Source organism: Onychomys torridus, chromosome 19 (assembly GCF_903995425.1).
Source record: "Onychomys torridus chromosome 19, mOncTor1.1, whole genome shotgun sequence".
Lineage (NCBI taxonomy): Eukaryota > Metazoa > Chordata > Mammalia > Rodentia > Cricetidae > Onychomys > Onychomys torridus.
Window position 1 is genome coordinate 33,708,327 of NC_050461.1, and position 19,674 is coordinate 33,728,000.

Below are 19,674 nucleotides of genomic sequence, written 5' to 3' on the forward strand. Positions count from 1 at the left end.
CCTCTACATTACCATCGTCCTCGGAGTCGGCAGCTGCTGGTCCCGTGCTCCTCAGAGCTCTAGGTTATCCGGTGATGGAGTGAGTTTCTAAGATATCCTGAAGATTGCTCTTAAGATGGCAAGCTAGGAAAAGAAAACATAACAAGAAATGTTCAGTTCGGCAGAGTTTAAGTGCTTAGAGGTAAAAATAAAGGTTGTGACCAACACTATTGAGACAATTAGGTTTTTTGTTTTTTTTTTGATAGAATGATACTTCTCTAGAGCATCTAATGAGCACTCTCAATTTCTATTTGTAGATTTAGATTAGAAATCTCTAAAAGTGATTTCAGATTAGCTGAGTTAGTTAATATTGATAAGAGTACTTAAGGACTTTGCAGAAATAAATTAATCGTTGTTGCTATTTCCTTATTGGTAGAGTGATCCAAATTTTAATTTGGCTAAGATATGTTTGAGAAAACCTGCCAAACAGCTATGGAGTATAAAAGATTTCAAGTTTCCCAAGGGGAAAAAAACCACATGGGTTATTAATCTTGCTTCATAATTATACTCTCAAGCCAAGATTACTCAGAAAGGTCATCCTGCATTTTTTTCAACTATATCACTGACATGCTAAATACTAGCAATTCAAGTGGCAAATCAATAAACACATACCTCTTTGTCAAATTTATTTAAGAGAATTTTAATAAAAAACAGCAAAAGGCTAAAATTCATAAAGGAATGTCACCAGTTAGAAAGTAAGTTAAAGAAATTCTCTTAAGAATTTAAAAATAAACAAGATTACATTCATATTCAGCCATTAAGAAAAGAAATTTACAGGAAATGGATGGAACTGAAAAATATACTGCATGAGCTAACAGGCCCAGAAAGGCAAGCACTATATATTCTTTCACATAGGCAGACCCTAGCTTTGAATGATTAATCTGTGGGTTTAAACTGGAGTATCTGTAGAGGCCAGGGAGCAAGAAAGAGGCCACAGCATTGGAAGAGGCGGCAAGGAGGTAATGATGTAAGTACAGGAGCGAAGACAGTAGAGCATGAAGGGGGAATACTAGATATGAAAAGGTTTAAATACAGATGAAAGAAAGATGTGGGGAGAAGAGAGCGTTAACAAAAACTAAAGGTTTGTAAGAAAAAGCCATGTTGAATTGTATTACGTGGGCCCTAGAGGAGAACTGCCTCTTTCTGAAACCAGTATATTTTCTAATTAAATTCTAATGCTTATCCTTATACCCACAGATAAGTATACTTCTCACCTCTTATCAAAGCTCCTTTTTGCAGCAGGTAGAAACCATTATAGAAATCTACCACAGTCAAAATGCTGAGAACAACTGACCATGAGGTATACAACCTCCACTGACATCTGTATAATCCAATTCCTACATCCAAGGCTCATGAACATCACAGACGGGATGCAAGAGCCAGAACACAAGGGCATCTGCTTTGAGATGTTCTTCTCAAAGAATGACAAGCTCAAGAAATCTCAAGAATACAATTGCCTAAACAGGATCCACACAATGCCAATAGCAGTTGATAAATCAGTGTAGATGGAGGAAATCTCAGAAGGCACTACCCTTGATCAAGAGCTACAAGCAATCAATGGCTGCTGAGAGAGGGAGAATCAGTCTTCTTTGGGGGTGAAGCCCCTGACAGGCCCAATTTCAAGGGGTCAACACTAAACTCATATACATATGAGCAACACTGAGCAGACTCAGCAGTGTGTGTAATAATGAAAGAAGGGGTCATGAATTTGAAAGGGAACGGAGTGGAGGGAGTGAAGGAGACACGGGAGGAGCGGAAGGAGGGCAGGGAAAAATGGGACCACAGTACTTACACAAAAAATTCTTAAAAATATAGAAATTTTAAATAAGAAAAAGAGCTTGGAGAGACCCCATATGCTACTCCCAGAAGTCACGTTTTTAAATGAAAATCCCAATGCAAGGTACAGAATATCTCCCTGTGAGCTGTTGACCATCTGAGTCCCAGAAGCTCCCAAATCAATGTGACTACTGCCATTGTTTTTGGTTGTCCACCAGAACGAGATGGTCTAACTCTTTTGCTGAAGACACCACACACTTTTGTTAGAGGACACAGAGGAGTCAGGCTGGAACTGAGCTGAAAGCATCCTTCCCAATGGCAAGTGCATATAATACCGGATGATGCTGTGCTATATCATGAACCTGGCAGGTAAGATGTGCCTTGGTGCAGTAGTGTCAGGACTATTTTGGTGGTAAACAAACACTTTTGACTGGATTTGAAGTCTGCTCCATGGGAGAGAATACAGCTTGGGACTCCAAATCTGGTAAAAAAAAAAAAAAAAAAAAAAAAAAAAAAAAAAAAAAAATTTCCTAGAGGTCAAAGGCCACTGGGTCAGGGGGACCCACTATTGTTGTTTTTGCTAAAGGGGCATATCAAACTGCCTTCTATAAATATATGTTTACACTCTTAGAGTAGCATGGCTCTCAGCCTGGGGCAGTGATGTCATTTTACTTTTTTATAATTTTTTTAGTAAAAACATTTTTTCCTTACATACCAACCCTTGCTCTCCCTCTCTCCCCTTCTCCTGCTCCCCTAAACCTGCCCTCATCCCACTCCCATCCCCTTCTCATAGAGGGTAAAGCCTCCCTCCCTTGGGTAATCAACATAGGCTGGCAAACTAAGTTGGGGCCAGACCTAGCCCCTCCCCCTGCATCAAGGCTGAGTAAGGCATCACACCATAGGGAATGGGTTCTAAAAAGCCAATTTGTGTACCCAGGATAAGTCCTGGACCCATTGCCAGGGGACCCACAAACACATCAAGCCACACAACTTTCACCCACATTCAGAGGGCCTAGTGCGGTCCAATGCAGGGTCCCCAGCTGTCAGTACACAGTCCATGAGTTCCCACTAGCTTGGGTTAGCTATCTCTGTGGTTTTCCCCATCATGATCCTGACCCCCTCCCTTGCTCCTATAATCCTTCCTCCCTTTCTTCAACTGAACTCCAGGATCTTGGCCAAGTGCCTGGCTGTGGGTCTTGGTATCTGCTTCCATCAGTCACTGGATGTAGGTTCCATGATGACAATTAGGGTAGACACAAATCTGAGTGCAGGGGAAGGCTACATCAAGCACCCTCTCCACCACTGCTATGAGTCTTAGCTGGGGACAATCTTGTGAGTTCCTGGGGTATTCCCTAGCTGCAGATTTCTGCCCATAGTGATGTCATTTTTCAATGGGTGATGATGCATGTATAGACTCATACCCAGTCAAAGTGCTGTAAGTAACTGCTGAACATCTAACCCTATCAGGAACATTTCAATAATCCTCTCCAAGACCCAGGGTGTACCTCTAAACTACAAGGGCAAAGAATGTAAGAGCTGGTGGATGGAGAGGAGTGCCACAAACTGCTGCTTCAAAATTTGGTGTGACTGTCCCATTTATGAAAACACATCTGCACAGGATGGGGCCCTTCAGCAGTCCATCATGGACCCTTACCCCTTTCCCAGGAGCTACTGTTAGTTAATGGTTGCTATGGAAGGGAGGTCATTTTCTTCAGTGGTATAACCATTAACTAATCCATGCTCCAGCAAATAACTCATACAAAGCTCATACAAAGCGATCTAATTAACTAATGAAGGGACACACGAAAGTAGGAGAGGACTAGCTGGGAATCAAAATGGGTTTGGAAGGAGAAAAGGAAGAATACAAAAATGTAAAGCAGAAGTGAATAAAAACAAATGAAATTGCCAAGAAAAGAAAAGGGCAAAAGAAAAGTCCAGAGCTGGGTGATGACACACACTTATAGACTCACGACTTGGTAGACAAAGACAGAAAGCCCAGGAGTTAAGAAGCTAGCTTGGGCCACATAGAGAGACCCTGTCAAAACAAACAAACAAACAAACAAAAACACCAGCACAGGAGAAACCACAGTTCATTGGGAAAGGCTCTTTAGGGTAGCTCTAGAGAAGCCCTGAGATCCATGGTCTAGAATTCTGAGGTGGGGGATAAGCCTAATGAGCACCCAAGGAAATGGACTGGAGTTCCCACCACCATATGGATTAAGTAGATACCTTTCCCTGAGGACTAGTATCTGTGGGAAATGAACTAGAGTCCCCAGCACCATTGGATTAAGTAGATACCTTTCCATGAGGACTAGTAGCTGTGGGAAAACTGAGGTTCATAGCTGGGTGAAACTGATTACTTTTTTACTCTGGTAAGGTGCACAGCACTGTCCAGAACTATGAAAGCCAGACAATATGGATGAACTCTCCAACTGATGACCAGCTCGATCTCTCCATATTATTTAACTCATGTGGTGTCTTCAGCAATAGGGTATTACCACTAAATGGTGGAGTACAACAAATAGCATTGGCTATATCCTATAAAGTTTGTGGGGCCCCAAGGAATCCCACTGATCCATTTGTATTTGTGTTCATGCATGAAGGTGGCAGACATGCATGTATACGTGTGCATGTAGAGGCCAGAAGAAATCAGGTGTCATTTCTCAGGTGCCAATCAAGTTTTTAAAGACAAAAGATCCCTTACTACCTTGAAACTTCTTTAGGAAGCTTGTCTAACTAACAAGAAAATACTGGGAAAGTAGATAGACTTACAAACATGTCACAGCTGATTTTTCTTACCATGGCTGTTGGTGATTGCACTAAGATCCTTATGCCTGCAAGGCAAACATTCCACTGAGTCACCTACCGGCCCTCTTTGATCTATTTCTAGTTATTTTCCAAGAATGCTATGGTTATGTTCTGTATGGACATTCAATTGTTCCAAGACCCTTTGTTGAGATTATCCTTTTCTTCACTGATAACTTTGCCAATTATATAATGAATCAACTAACCTGGCCAGGGTTATAACTGAGTGGTAGACCATGTTCTTAACCATGAGCAAGACCATGGTTTTCAACTCTCAACAGAAGAGGAAGAAGAATCAATGAACCAACTCTACAATGGATCTACTTATAGATTTACTCTTTCCCACTAAGATGTATGCATATTTTAGAAGTTAATAAATTAATTTGAATACTACAGCTTTATAATAGGTCTAATTGTGTAATTTCTTCAATTTTGTTTTTTCATATTGTTTAGGTTCTTTGGCCAACTGCTCATATTTGCAAATATGTATTCTAATTAGCTTTCCAGATTTTAAAAAGTTGCATTTTGATTCAGATTGAACTAATTCAATACATAATTTCTTTCTTTTTTTTTTTTCAGACAGGGTTTCTCTGTGTAGTTTTGGTGCCTGTCCTGGAGCTCGCTCTGTAGACCAGGCTGGCCTCGAACTCAGAGATCTGCCTGGCTCTGCCTCCCGAGTGCTGGGATTAAAGGTGTGCACCACCACCGCCTGGCAATACATAATATCTTGCAGAACAGACATTTAACAATATTGATTCTCCTAAACCATGAGGTAATTGTGTATTTATTAGGTTTTTATTTTCAGCAACTGAGTTTTGTGTACACAAAATTTTTAAATGTTTATCCTCCACTGACATACATTTTTGTTGCTCATTTGTTTGTTGAAGCAGAGTCTCTTCATGGAGCCCTTTATCTGAAACTTGCTTTACATACCAAACTAGCCTTGACTTGCAATCCTTCTGCTTCTGCCTCCCAAGTGCTGACATTATAGGTGCATGACACGATGCCCAATCACATTTTGGTGCTATTATACACATATTCTAAAATTTCAAATTATTCACTACTTGTATAAAATATATTTGGTTTTTGTACCTTGATTTACATTGTTAAACATGTCCTCTGTAAAAGTAGAGAATATTTTAATTCTTTACAATCTTCATGTCTTTTTAAATTGCTATTGTCACTCTGAGCAACATTTCTAATGCTCTTGTGAAAATAAAGAGAGATGCTTAGGACATCATCATTCTTTATTTTTACCGTTAAGAATGAAATGAACTGAAAATAAAATGATAGCAATTCTTTCTACTTTTGGTCTCTCAGAATTTCAGGAGACAGTAATGAATATTTCCAAGTTTGTTTTTTTTTTTTTTCCTGCATTTGAGATGATCTGTAGTTTTCTTTTTCCGAGACAGGGTTTCTCTGTGTAGTTTTGGTGCCTGTCCTGGAACTCACTTTGTAGACCAGGCTGGCCTCAACTCACAAAGATCCCCCTGGCTCTGCCTCTCTAATGCTGGGATTAAAGGTGTGCGCCACCACCGCCCAGCACGGTTTTCTTATTTAGTCATGTAAGATGGTGAATTTGAAGTTTTTTCTAACACTAAACTAACAATGGAATTTCTAAGATAAACCCTATCAAGTCAGGATGTCTTAGAATACTAATTCCCTAGTATTTTGTTGAAATTGACTGAAACTGTCTTCAAAAGATATATGGCTTGGTAGTTTCTGTTTTTTGGTTTTTTTTTTTAAATCTTATCTTTGGTTTTGGTATCAAGGGTGGATTCATGAAAGGGACTGGGCCACACACATGGTCCTGGTTAAATTCAGTGAGTCACAAAATAAAACAAAAATTTCAGTTTGTGGGAAAAGAGATTTGTAGAGAAGGGGGCCTCACAGGTGGGAGGATGGAAGGAAAATAATTAGAATATATCATACCTAATTATAAAATTGTCAAATAACAAAACAATCAATTTAAAATTTATTAATATAAAGGTTTTTTTTTTTTTCAAATTGTTTCATGTCTACTTCAAATCCCAAACAAGGTCTAATTTAAGGACTACCTCTTGGATGGATGCTAGAAAGGTAATTCCTAGCTCTTGGGATATTCTGTTAGGTTAGAATATTTATGTACGTGAAGCCTTGAGCCATACTGTATTACTATGACCCAAGAAACAATATGATTTATAGTGAATATAGTTTGTCTAGAGTTCTGAAATGAGAGTAGCTAGTCAGTCACTCAGGCACTGCATATCTATCTGTGACTGACATCTTCTCATACACACAAAACAATAGACACCACGACTTTAATATCTGTATCTGGATTTTTTGTTGTTGTTGTTTTTTGTTTTTCAAGACAGGGTTTCTCTGTGTAGTTTTGTGCCTTTCCTGGATCTCACTTGGTAGTCCAGGCTGGCCTGGAACTCACAGAGATCTGCCTGTCTCTGCCTCCCGAGTGCTGGGATTAAAGGCGTGCACCACCACCACCGCCCAGCATCTGTATCTGGATTCTTAAGGGCTGAGCCCCATGTGCTTTTTCTCTCTGCTGATTTTAATCTGTATCCTTCTGAGCCAACACAACCCAAGTATGGGTATATTAGCTTTTGAGTACTGTGAGTATCTTTAGTAAGTCATCAAGCTTGAAATTGGGATGCTGAATATATAAAATAGCCAAGTTACCACTCCTTTAAAAAGACTTACATTTGGATTTACTCTTGTTATTTTCTTCCTCTGTTTATTTCAGGCTTATTTGTCCTTCATATATATATATATTTTGTGAAAGCTTCTGATAAGACAACTGTCTCTATTTAACATAAGCATTTAGTGTATTAGTTTTCTGTTGCAATGACGAAGTACTATGACCAAAGCAACTAAGAGGAGAAAGGGTTTGTTTAGCTTACAGTTCCAGAGACAATATAGTCCATTATGGCAGAGAAGGCATGAAAGCAGGAGCTTAAGAGTGGTCTGGCAATCAGGAATCAGAGATCACACTTCATCTGCACACAAGCAGCAGAGTGAGCAACCTCAAATCAAAGCCCACCCCTAGTGACATACTTCCTCCTGAGAGGTTCACCCCCTAAAGGCTTCACAATATTCCCAAAGGACCAATTGTTCAAACATAAGAATATAAAGGTGACATTTATCACCCAACCCATTATTGTATCATAAACTTCCTTTTAAATATTGCTTAGGAAGAAGCTCTTAATTTTTCTGTTATTTCAAGTCAGTTGAAAGTATTTTCTAATATACCTTGTGATTTCTTTATTATTTAGAGTTCTGTTTAAATGCTAAAAAAATTATACTTCGTATACATGTCTTTTGGTTGTTTCTAATTTGATTTCTGTTGTCTAAGAATGTGCTCTGTATTCTTTAAAAATTTTTATACTGAATTTATATTTTTGTTACATTTAAAATATACTCATGGCCTTGAAAAGCATTGGGTATAGAGGCTAGATCTTACACACTTGAAAACAATGTTTCATGCTGAGAACGTTCTAGAAAATGTAAATTTTCAAATGGTGTTATATTACTCAACTCTTCTATAGTCTTAATGAGCTCCTGGTTGTATACTCTGTAAGTTCTAGGACAGTGTAATTATAATTGTAATTATTGCTTGTCTACTTGTCACCTTGTTTCCATCAGTGTGTGGTGTATCTGAACACCTGGTAAGTGTTTATACACATTTAAAACTGCCATCTTCCTGGAAAATTGTCACTCATCATGAAATATTCCTCCAAACTTTGCTTTTACATTCTTCTTTACTCTCGGCAACTTTTTACATTTTAAAAGGTACTTTAACATAATACTTTAAATTTATTTTGACAGGTGTTAGCATGCTAACCTTTCTTCCATCCTTTAAATCCTTTTTTGTTTGTTTGTTTGTTTTTCAAGACAGGGTTTCTCCATAGCTCTGTAGACCAGGCTGGCCTCGAACTCAGAGATCCGCCTGCCTCTGCCTCCAGAGTGCTGGGATGACAGGCGTGCGCCACCACCGCCCGGCTCATCCTTTAAATCTTAACCTGTCTTTATTAAGTGGGTCTTTGTAGTCATTGTATACTTGTAACTTTCTCATTTGCCAGTCTTTAATTCTCCACATCTTGAATTCTTTTGAGTTGACTTTCCATCATCATGTCATTCCTGATGTGGCAGAGTTTAAATATATCATCTTCTATTTACTTCCACTTGTCCTGTTCCTTTTTCCTTGTTTCATGATTTTTCTGGATTTTTCTTTATTTTCTATATTTCCTATATTATTGGCTTTTCAGTAATTCTTTTAAGCAATTGTTTCATATTTTATAAAACAAAGCTAACTTCTCACTATCTACAGACAAATAACATCGTTACATTTTTAAAAAAATGTCTGTGTATGTATACATTGAGGGCAAACACACATGTGTGTGCAGATACTTGTATGTATGTATGCATGTGAAGGCCAGAGGTCAACTGTGGATGACATCATCAAGAACACCATTCACTTCCTTTGAGACAGTGTCTCTCACTGGCCTGGAGCTCAATGATAAAGCAGGTTCTCCAGATTTTTTATTCTTTCAATATATATTCACACCATGAGAAAGCACTCAGTTTCTTTATGGAACGTTCAACATCTGCATTTTCCATTTTCATTTTTAAACTTTGTGGCTATTTTGTTTGGTTGTGAAATTTGGACATACCTGATCTGTAAAAAAACAAATTTCTTTGTGCGTGTATATGTGCGCACACACACGCACATGTGAAATTTAACTTGTTTGTGTGAGTGGGTACAGACATGCATATGCCACAGCATTTGTATGAGGGTCAGAGGACAACCTTCTTGTGTCAATCTCTGAGATGGGGTCTCTTCACTGCTACATAAACCAGGCTAGTTGGCCTGGGATACTCTGAAGATCCTCCATTTCCTACTTTCCATCTCTCTGTAGGTGCACTCTAGGATTATAGACACTGTGCGTGAACATTTAGGATACTGAACTTTTGACTTTTACATTTCTTACATTAGTTTCCTTCCCTTAATAAAAGGCTCATATAACCTGACTTCTGGCACCTTATCAAAGCACAACAAACTATTTCTAAAATCAAATTTATGTTGCTTAGTTGTTCCAAATTCTAGGATGAAATAAACACTAACTACTCTCCTAGGTAAAAGTCAGTTACATGACATTTTCTTTGGTGCAATCTAGGTCATTTTGCTTGATCTTTGAAAACTGTTTGGTTAAAGGCAGGCCCAGTGGCAAAGGCCTGAAATCCCAGTTATGGAGATTTTGAAGCTGAGGGTGTGTGTGTGTGTGTGTGTGTGTGTGCGCGCGCGCGCGCGCACACGTGCATGTAGAGGGAGGGAGGGAGGGAAAGAAAGAGAGAGAGATGGGGGGGGGAGACTGATCCATGGTAAAAGCAATTGTGTAAAATTTAAGACATTCACACCTCAGTGCACATGTGCACACACAGAAAACAACTGAATATTAACATGGCACATTTTTAAATGACATACAAACAGAAAGGAATAAAACAAAATATGATCTCTAACTGATGACTAAACTGCCAAAGACTATGGTACCATTTGCTATGATATATAAGATTTGTGGTTTTTTTGGTTTGGTTTTGGTTTTTTGGTGATAGTGTGTGTATGTTTTATGTGTGTATAAAAATACAAGAGATCATAATAAAAATAGAACTGAAATACTGAAGTAGGCATAAATACTGAACAGTGTACTTAAAATGGGTGCAATTACAGATTCTTTATAATACTAAAGAAATCAAGCTATAGCTGATGATTTATTTATTATTGCTTTGAGTTCCCCTCAAAATATGCTACCAAAAATTCCTCATTTCAAAGTGTGTCTCCAACTTGAAAGGATAATCACTCCTTAAAAATCATTTCTTCTTGTCCTCCAGGGTAGGATATTACAGAAGAAACCCCAATAAAGGCAATATACTGAATATCTGATATAAAACATTACTCCCTATGTTCCTCACAATTCTGAGTAAAAGATATTTTCCTCAAAAATGTACATCGTACACACTTTAATAGTGTGTTATTTCTGTAGACAGCAATAGTTAATATGAACTAAATATTTAAGAATGATGTGGTTCTAATGTAAACTTTTACTATGCTATTTATCACAATAGACTTACTGTTCCCAGCTCCAAACTTTGTAACTTCAGTATAAAAGTGATAATTTGGTGCAGATATTTACATATAATAACCAAATGAACAATACTCACTGAGAGGTCTTCTCCAGATTTGGCAAGTATTTTCTTTAGATTTTTAGGGTGTTTTCTTTCTTTCTTTCTTTCTTTTTTTTTTTTTTTTTTTGGTTGTTTTCTTTTACCTATTAGTTTGGAGTTTTAAGTAATTCTTCAAAGCCAACTTCAATTTTTAACTTCACTCTCAAACTCTTAAATACAAATGAAGACATGCAATTGTCCAAACTACTCTACTATGATACAAATGTGCACTATTATGTTAAGATATAGTCCTATGTTTGAGTTCCCTAGTTTTGTTAATTCTTCAAATGATTTTTTGAATGTTTGGCAGACACAGTTCTCACTGGTACTTCTCTTACCTTTTGGAGAGTTCCTCTTAAATCCTCCTTTGCTAAGATAATATTTGAGGCACAATAGCACCTCCCACTGTTAGTCATGTGACCGGAGACACGTTATTTACCATTTCTAAACTTCATTTTATCTATAAAACCAGTGATTCCTCCAAAGGTCATTCTGCATGAGAAATGACTCGCATATGCTCAGCCTGTAGTCAGAACTGAACACTTATTCCTTTAAAACAGAAATCAAATCACATTATGCCCCTGCTTCAAACACTACAGATTTCTCATTCACCTGGAATAAAACAAGTCCCTTACCTGTCCCATAGGGTTCTAGACATTCTTACTCTGGTTTCAGATCAAGACCAATGTTCCCTTAGATACTGATACCCAAGTTATATTTCCTTTTGTAGGTCTTAAGGCAGAACAAACCCCTCTCGTGGCAATGAAGCTGCTTCTACTGGTGTAAGCTTCATCGAATTCTTCACCCACTGGATGAAGCTTCATATTTACACACTGTGCCTAAAGACCTCAACTGTGTTTTCTTGTTTCTAACTTATCAGAGGTCCTTTTCTTTCATAGTCAACTGGAAAACAGATAATTATGTGTGTGCCAGGATAAACACACTGTCTCTCCCACTGCACTATGCAGCTTATATCCCTCCGTACTGGTATGAAGCATAGTGCAGAGTAAGCAGTTGATTCGCATCTTTTCTAAAATGTTTTTATTTATGTGTACATATGTGGATCCATGTATGTACATATGCCATATGTGTGTTCTTGGCGGCCAGAAGTTTGAGACAGAGTGACAGGAGGATTTCCATTAATTTAAAGTCAGCAAAGTGTATACAGTGAATTCCAGATCAACCAAGGCTCTGGAGACCCTGCCTCCACAAAAAAACAAAGAAAAAAAGAGGAATAAATGAGGGATAAATAGATTCAAGGAAAACAGACATGTTCATTCAGTTAAGAATTTTTATGGATACTTTCATGCTTTATTGATAAGGTTAAATACCTAGAGCAGAAACCAAACCTAAAATAGGTATTACTATCTCTAAATTTATTTACTAATTAAATGTACTTTGTTATTCTGTTAAAGAATTTCTTAAAATAAACCAAACTTAAAAATGAATGTATAAAACATGAATTTTGTAGATAAATTTCATTCATGTCTTACCAGTAGACATCTATCAGCTTTACGTCAAGTGCTGATAAATAGGGTTAACCACTGACTCAATCAGAATATTATTAAAACTGATGACTAATTTGTAATATGGGCTATCCAAATTAAATATATATATATATAGAATAGAACATCCTGCACTTAAGATTGTGCTATTAAACTGGGAGGTGGTGGCACATGCCTTTAATCCTAGCACTTGGGAGGCAGGAGCAGGTGGATCTCTGTGCGTTTGAGGCTAGCTGGTCTATATAGACAGAGTTCCAGGACAGCCAGGACTGTTTCATAGAGAAATCCTGTCTCGAAGGAAAAAAAAAAAATCAGGTTCATTCTAAAGCTGTTACATTTTCAATTAGTTTAGGGTCCTGAAGTTAAGCAAACTGCACTATATTTGATAAACTCTTTATACAAAAACAAAAAATGGAGAAAAGCAGTAAACATCTCTCTTTGTATGTTAAACTTCTAAGACTCTTTTAATTAGGAATGTCTTAACAGGCTTTGAAGAACTCAAACTGTCAAGAGGACACACTTATTCCACACTAGTAAACATAAGCTGCAGGGAAGCTGCCCTACTTGCCATGATAAATCATTGAACAAGTCGAGCTAGAGGAGGAAAGGGCTGATTTGGCTTACACTTGCACATCACAGTCCATCATGAAGGGCAGGATATCAAGGCAGGAACCTAGAGGTGGGAACTGACACAGAAACCATAGAGGAAGACTGCTTACTGGCTTGCACAACTTGCTTTCTATACAACAGAGGACCACCCACAGTGGGCTGGGCCTTCCCATTGCACTCATTAATCAAGAAAATGCCCAATAGCCATGCCCAAAGGCCAATCCAATGGGAGCAGTTGCTGAATTAAGGTTATTTTTTTCCAGGTGACTAGTTTGTGTCAAATTGACAAGCGTTAACCAGCAGAGTAGCATACTCATGGATAATGAATTTGAGTATGTCTGTATACGCCACTGAAAATTATGTGACAATAGAAAGGTTAGCACTGAATACCTTATATGTTTTGTGTCAAAGCCATTGAAAGCATGGATAAACTCGGCACATATTTTCCCAAGCTGCCAGTTTTATTTAAGGATGGGGCCATGCATCTACAATGAAAATATCAATTCTTACCTCAGAATACAACATTCCTATTTTCAAGACTAAAACTGGAGCTAATATTAGAAAGTGAGAGAAGAAGGGAGGAAAGAGAATGAAAAACAGAAAACATATTTTGAACTGACTTAGGCTTTATTAGTTAATGTTCCAGGTCTCTCAGGCATCCTCATCCTTGTTCCTTAAGGGGAGAAAGAGAATACTAAAAAGAAAAGAATGATTATACAAATGAATCTACTTAAGTAGCTAGCTACACAAAACAAGTCATCCCTTTATTAATACATGCAGTGAAATCTATTATATTTTTACTGATAAAAGGCTGTATTTATTCTTCAGGTAGATACTGATCTAATAAACCTAGTCATCTACTTTCTTTCTTTTTTTTTTTTTAAATCTTAGTTTTTGACAGTTTCATATATACAGATACATAGATAATGAATTTTAGTTGTTTCTCTGCCATTTCCCTCTCTTACCTGCCCCCCACACACTGAAACCCTCTCCCTAATGAGTCCCCTCTAATTTTCAGTCCCTGTGTGTGCTCCACGAGCTTAACTGAGGTTGCCTGTAGAAGCATGAGCCACAGTTACTGGAGCTTTGGTAACTTCTCAGTGACTACATCGCTGAAGAAAATGGCTTTCTCGCCCAGCAACCATATTCTGCCAATTGTCCATAAGGCAGGGAAGGAAGGGGCCTGTCCATGAGGAAATGTTGAGGGGCCTAACCTTGTGCAGGTCAACCATAGGTGCAGTGAGTTTATAAATGTAATGACTATCTCATGTCCAGAAGACATCTTTCCTCAGCACATCCCATCCATCCTCCGGCTACTCCATTTTTCCCCATCCACTCTTCTGTGATGCTCCTTGAGCTGGAGGGCATGATACAGATGTCCTAGCATTCAACAGTCACTTATCCTCAACATTTTCCTGGGCATCTACTTTGTAATCCACAACAAATTACAAGAGAGAGGCTGCAAGGGCCAGTGTAATCAGACCTTTGGCCATACCTTTGCCCTTGAACAGAAATTTTTTGATATTTTAGAAACATTAAAAAACTAGTAGAGGCAGGAGAATCGAGGATGGTGCCTTCCGTGTCTAGAACTAGAATAACGGGACAATAGTATTAGCTGATATAATAGTGATATAATGCAATTAGTATTACAGAGCAGCTTTAAACCCAACTCTTAGCATTAGTTTCCCATGTGTGTGACATTAGACATTCATTCACCTCTTTATTTGTTGACTTTGCCTGACAGTGCTCACTCACTGTCCTATGGGCTATTCTAACAGTTAAATGACTTAACACAGTGCATTAAACAAGTACCACTGAACAGCAGGTACACTTATAATAGGTAATTCCTATGGGGGCACTTAGCTTAGTGTGAGGCACACTGACTGGGCATCTGAGGAGTACTAAGCAACTGCAAGCATCAGATTAGTTATAAGACTCCTGAGTTCAAATCCCAGTTTCATCTGCCAGAAGACTGATATCCTGTGGACCTCAATCTCTTAATTTTTCAGGGAATAAAAATGAATCACTCATAAGATTTTGTAAAGAGCAAATAAGAATATATAAGCAAAACGCTAGGTACAGTATTTGTCACATAGCAAGCTTTCAAATAGATATAGCAGTAATAACAGCCATCATAACATTGTTTAATAAAAATAATTGCATAATATTATGTTTGGAGGGAAGTATTAAACCATTAGATAGAGGCTGCAGATTTGGCCATCGCCTATATATGTGATGGTTTCAGTAACACAAAATGCCAAAAGGTTTAACTCTGGACTTCACAAGATAAAAAGAATTCAAGGAGGCTGTTTTTAAAACAATGAGAAAAAAAGCATTACACAGAGAAAATAATGTACACTGTGTGGTGTCAAAGGATGCTGCAAAATTTGAAGGATGTCTACCAGATTTACAATTAGGCAGCCCCATGTGCCCTAGCTGTTTACAGAAAGCTGACAGCCACAGTTTTAAAGAATGTGTTATGTGGGAGACGCATGTACATAAATTCTTTCTAGAATTTTCTTCCACCTTGGAAGGATAAAAACATCTTTTTTTTTTTTTTTTTAAGGCTATTGTGGGGAAGAGAAGCTGAGGATGCAGCTCAATGGTAAAATGCCTGCTAGGCATCTGCAAGATCCTGAATTTGATACCAGTACCCCAAGATACTTTGATCTTCATCAATACATTGATCTCAACCCTAAACTTCCATCCTTGTAAAATGTTCCATTCTGTGACAACCCCCCAACTCACTCACACTCTCTCTCCCTCTCTCCCTCTCCCTCTCTCTCTCCTCCTTCTCCCTCTCCCTCCCTCCCTCCCTCTCCCTCCCTCCCTCCTTCTTCCCCTCCCTCCCTCTCCACTGCTAGCCTCTGAAGGGCCAGGTCTGTGGCTCAATTAAAAAAAAAAAAAAAAAAGCAGTTAATAATGATTCTAGTACTGAAAAATGGCTTTGGGTAAGGTATTAATTTCACTAGGCCTTGTTTTTTTTTAATGCCTGTGATCTTAAAATGGCACCTGCTTGTTGAAAGGAGAAAAAGGAAATTGCAAAAAATAAAATAATCACACATTGCAGGTGCTCAGTAAAATTACTTTATGTCCATTCAACAAATAATTTAAAAAGAAAATACACGATTAATTAAATATATTTATATTATCTACTATTATTTGATATTTTGAGGCACAACTGAATAGACACTAATATTTAATAACACATTAAATATATTACAGAAATAATCATCTTTTAATGTTAATGTATACTACAGAAAACACATAGGATTAGTAACTCATTTAATTAATAACATCACCAAAATCTAAGGTTAGATTTAATAAAACATCTCTGAATTTTGTATATATCATTTTATAAAACATTTTTTTTATTTTTAAAATTATCATACATATTAGGTATCATTATACCATTATTTTAGACTTCCCCATCCAAAGAGCTTTACAGGAGCTTCTAAGAGAAACTACGCAGAAAAATTAACTGGATTATGTTCCCTCCCTCCTCTCTGAAAAACATGGAGTATGCGCCTACACATCAAGGCAAGGAAAAAAGCATACGCACTTGATGATTCACTGACAAAATTACATAGCAAAGAAAAAAAGAAACAAAAAAAATTATGTTTGCATAATTTCAACCAATAAATCAGCAATAGTCCACATAAATAAATAATATTCTAAATATTGTTAAAAAAATATTTTGGCATTTGAATCTGTTCCAAATGTTCTTTCAAAAATCCCCCATCTCCCTCATCACAATCTTCTCCTGAAAGCTCAAGCAACCATTTACGCAACAGGTGAAAAACCTGTTAGCATCTTTTTCCTTTTTAAAAACGGAGAGGAACGTGTCTGCGTATGTTTTGTTTTGTTTTGTTTTTTTACAGTAACAATAAAAACAGAGCAAGCATTTAGAAGAATTTTTAAGTGGACTCCGATCTGGGGGGAAGGGAGGGGGTGTTACGCATACTGAAACGACCCTACCGACATAATCTGACTCCTCTTACAAACAGAACACACCGATCACTCTTCTTGGATGTAATGAAGGGCACGCCACTGAGCACCCAGGCTGACATCTAAAAGGGAATAGACTTTGGTACGCATCAACTTGAGGACCATCTAAGCCCGAGCGGGGAGCAGAAAGGGAGGAGCTGCATCCCCTCCATCGGAGCACCACGCTGGGCCAGCCTGGACCAGGAGAGCGGGAAAGTAGACAGAAGTAGCTCGCAGCCGCATCCCTCGGCCGCGGGGCGAAGGCCGAGCTCGACCCGCGTGGCGCAGGGCTGCCCCGCGCTCCCGGCCTCCAGCCAGCCCCCTCGCCGCCCCCGGAGACGCCGGGGCTGGCTGGCCGAGCGCCCGCACCCCGGCTCCCGCCACGGCGCGCCCGCGGGATACTCACGGAGAGGAAGGAGCGCGCAGCGCGGCCTGTCCCGCCCGAGCGGCCGCCCGGCAGTGCGAAGCGGCTCCCCGGCGCCCCAGGGAGGAGACTCGGTGGTGCGGCCCGGCCACCGCGACCCACCGCCGGCGACGCGCGCTCTGAAGAGTGGGGCCCCGCTGCCGCAGTGCGGGCTGCGCGCCGCCCGCTGACGTCAGCCCGGCCTGCCTCGGCCGCTGTTGCCTAGGCAACCCAGCCCCGGGGGCCCGAGCGCGCCGCTGTACCGCGGCCCCGCCCCCTCCCCGAGCGGCGGCCGAGCGCCCTCGGCCGCTCGTGCCCGCGGGCGCTCGGCGGCCGGCGGGCACGCGCTCCGGTCCCGGTGCGCGCGCGGGGCGGGGGTGGGTGGAGCCGGAAGCGGCTCCCGCGGGCTCCTTCTCTCCGCCGCCGACGTGCCCGCGGGGGAAAAGCAGCCTGCCTTAGAACTCGAAGGACCGTGGGGAGAAGCAGAAGTGGGAGCTGACGGCGACGCGCCCAGCGTGGAGAACGTGAATGAATGAATGCATGCCTGCAGTGCATGCATGCAGTGCAACCGAGAAAGACTTGTGACACACACACACACACACACCCCGCCCTACGCAGTCGCGCCCACAAAATGAAACATGCTTTTTAAGTGTGAATGAGCAGCAGCCCCACTTGCACACCAGTTCTCAGGGAGGACGGATTCACGATCCCACGGGCGCTGTTCACGGTGTTGAAAACAAGAATTAAGAACGTCACGTTTTCCAACGCCCCGTCCCCCCCGCCTTTGCTCCTTTGCTGCTTCAGGCGCCATCTTTGGCTGTGAGTCACCAGGAGTGGAAAAATACTAGGTGCATCATTCCCTCCACGAGAATTAGAGGCCATTTTCTGCGGCTGTCCTCCCACACAACCTGTGGCGTCCTTTGTATGGCGACGGCATTGCGTGCTTCTGTCTGGAGGCCAGCTTTTCCATTCTTCCTGGCATCCTCAGACCCAACAAAACACACCTCGTTTGCTTCTCAAAAATGCAATGAGGAGACCGTGGCAAAAGTCACCAGTCTAAAGCCTGCTAAATGGAGCTGCTGGGTTTTCCACTCAAAAGTCTCAAAATCCCGCCTCTACATCTCTGTCTTGATTTAAGCCATCATCATCCCTTCAGTGTGTTGGCAAGATACCTTTAGGGGCTTCTAAGATGCTTTTTTTTTTTAACCAAACATATTTTTAATGCCCTCAGTGTATAGCCTATCCATCATTACCGTTGCCAAAGGCAAGCTGCCAGTATGTCTTATGGGGAACTGGCCTCATTACCTGTGTCCTGACTCCAATTTTGATTACTAATTTTCTTTCACTCCGCTACCCAGACTAACCTTACTAATGTAAAGTTGACAATGTTACCACCACCACCCTTTTTTTCTTTTCTTTTATTTCTTTTCTCTTTTTGGTCTTTCAAGACAGGGTTTCTCTGTGTAGCCCTGGCTCACCACCCTCTTTTAAAAATTACTTAAATCTAATCACTTTGCTATGGATACAGACGTCCTGTCTCCCTGGGATTGCTCGCTTATTAACTCCTTTTTTTGTTTCAATTTTACACAATTTCTAAATTATGTGCATCACAAAATAAGCAATATTGAATTATATGTTGCACATAATTTTATACAATATTGAATTATGTATGCCAGGCTACACAATTTACACCCTTTCCAGCCCTGATCCTTGATCATATTGTCTTCATCTCCTTGAAAACCTTTCCTTGTAAACTACTCCCAAGTGGTATCCGTTCTGTGAATCTTAGTAAGTTTAGCTACTAAATACTCTGAGCATGGCAAATATGCTTACCTCAGTAGACTGTGGGTGCTGATTCTATATATTTTCATCCACAGCAGACACTGAAGTATCAAATAGTACTTACTGAGCATTTGTTAGATGAATGAGCTCCTTCTACAACTCTGCATTGTATCTCACATACTTTCTATATTTCCATATATCTGACATTTAAATTTCCAGTTTGACTGTTATAAACTTGGTTGCTTATTGTTGATCAGCTGTTTGAAGGAAACAATTGGCTGACATCCACACCAGAGACCATTATGGTCTCCATCTTTTTTTTCCCCCCAAGACAGGGTTTCTCTGTTTTTTTTTTATTTGTTTGTTTTGTTTCTTTGTTTGTTTTTTTGGAGTGCCTGTCCTGGATCTCACTCTGTAGACCAGGCTAGCCTTGAACTCACAGAGATCCGCCTGGCTCTGCCTCCCAAGTGCTGGGATTAAAGGTGGGCACCACCACTGCCGAGCTTGGTCTCCATCTTTGTAACTGCTTACAGAGATATATATGGGATGGGTGCT

General features: G+C 39.9%; 1 protein-coding gene across 1 annotated transcript; it reads right to left on the bottom strand.

The window, feature by feature from the left end:
• Nucleotides 1-58: 58 nt before the first annotated feature.
• Nucleotides 59-18,148, bottom strand: LOC118570295. Its single transcript, XM_036168689.1, has 4 exons — nt 17,952-18,148; nt 17,341-17,787; nt 2,178-2,296; nt 59-123 (listed from the first exon to the last, which is right to left on the bottom strand). The coding sequence occupies exons 1-4, from the start codon at nt 18,146-18,148 to the stop codon at nt 65-67; spliced, it is 822 nt and encodes a 273-aa protein (XP_036024582.1). The 3' UTR covers nt 59-64.
• Nucleotides 18,149-19,674: the final 1,526 nt, after the last annotated feature.

What these genes read in the sequence shown, in the direction of transcription:
- LOC118570295 (XM_036168689.1), bottom strand. Translation starts at nt 18,148, where the DNA reads ATGGCGCCTGAAGCAGCAAAGGAGCAAAGGCGGGGGGGACGGGGCGTT. An exon ending in CATTTTGTGGGCGCGACTGC is followed by an intron (nt 17,788 to 17,951) that starts GTAGGGCGGGGT and finishes GTTCTAAGGCAG; the next exon opens with GCTGCTTTTCCCCCGCGGGC. An exon ending in AGGCACATCTTACCTGCCAG is followed by an intron (nt 124 to 2,177) that starts GTTCATGATATA and finishes TTCTTTTCCTAG; the next exon opens with CTTGCCATCTTAAGAGCAAT.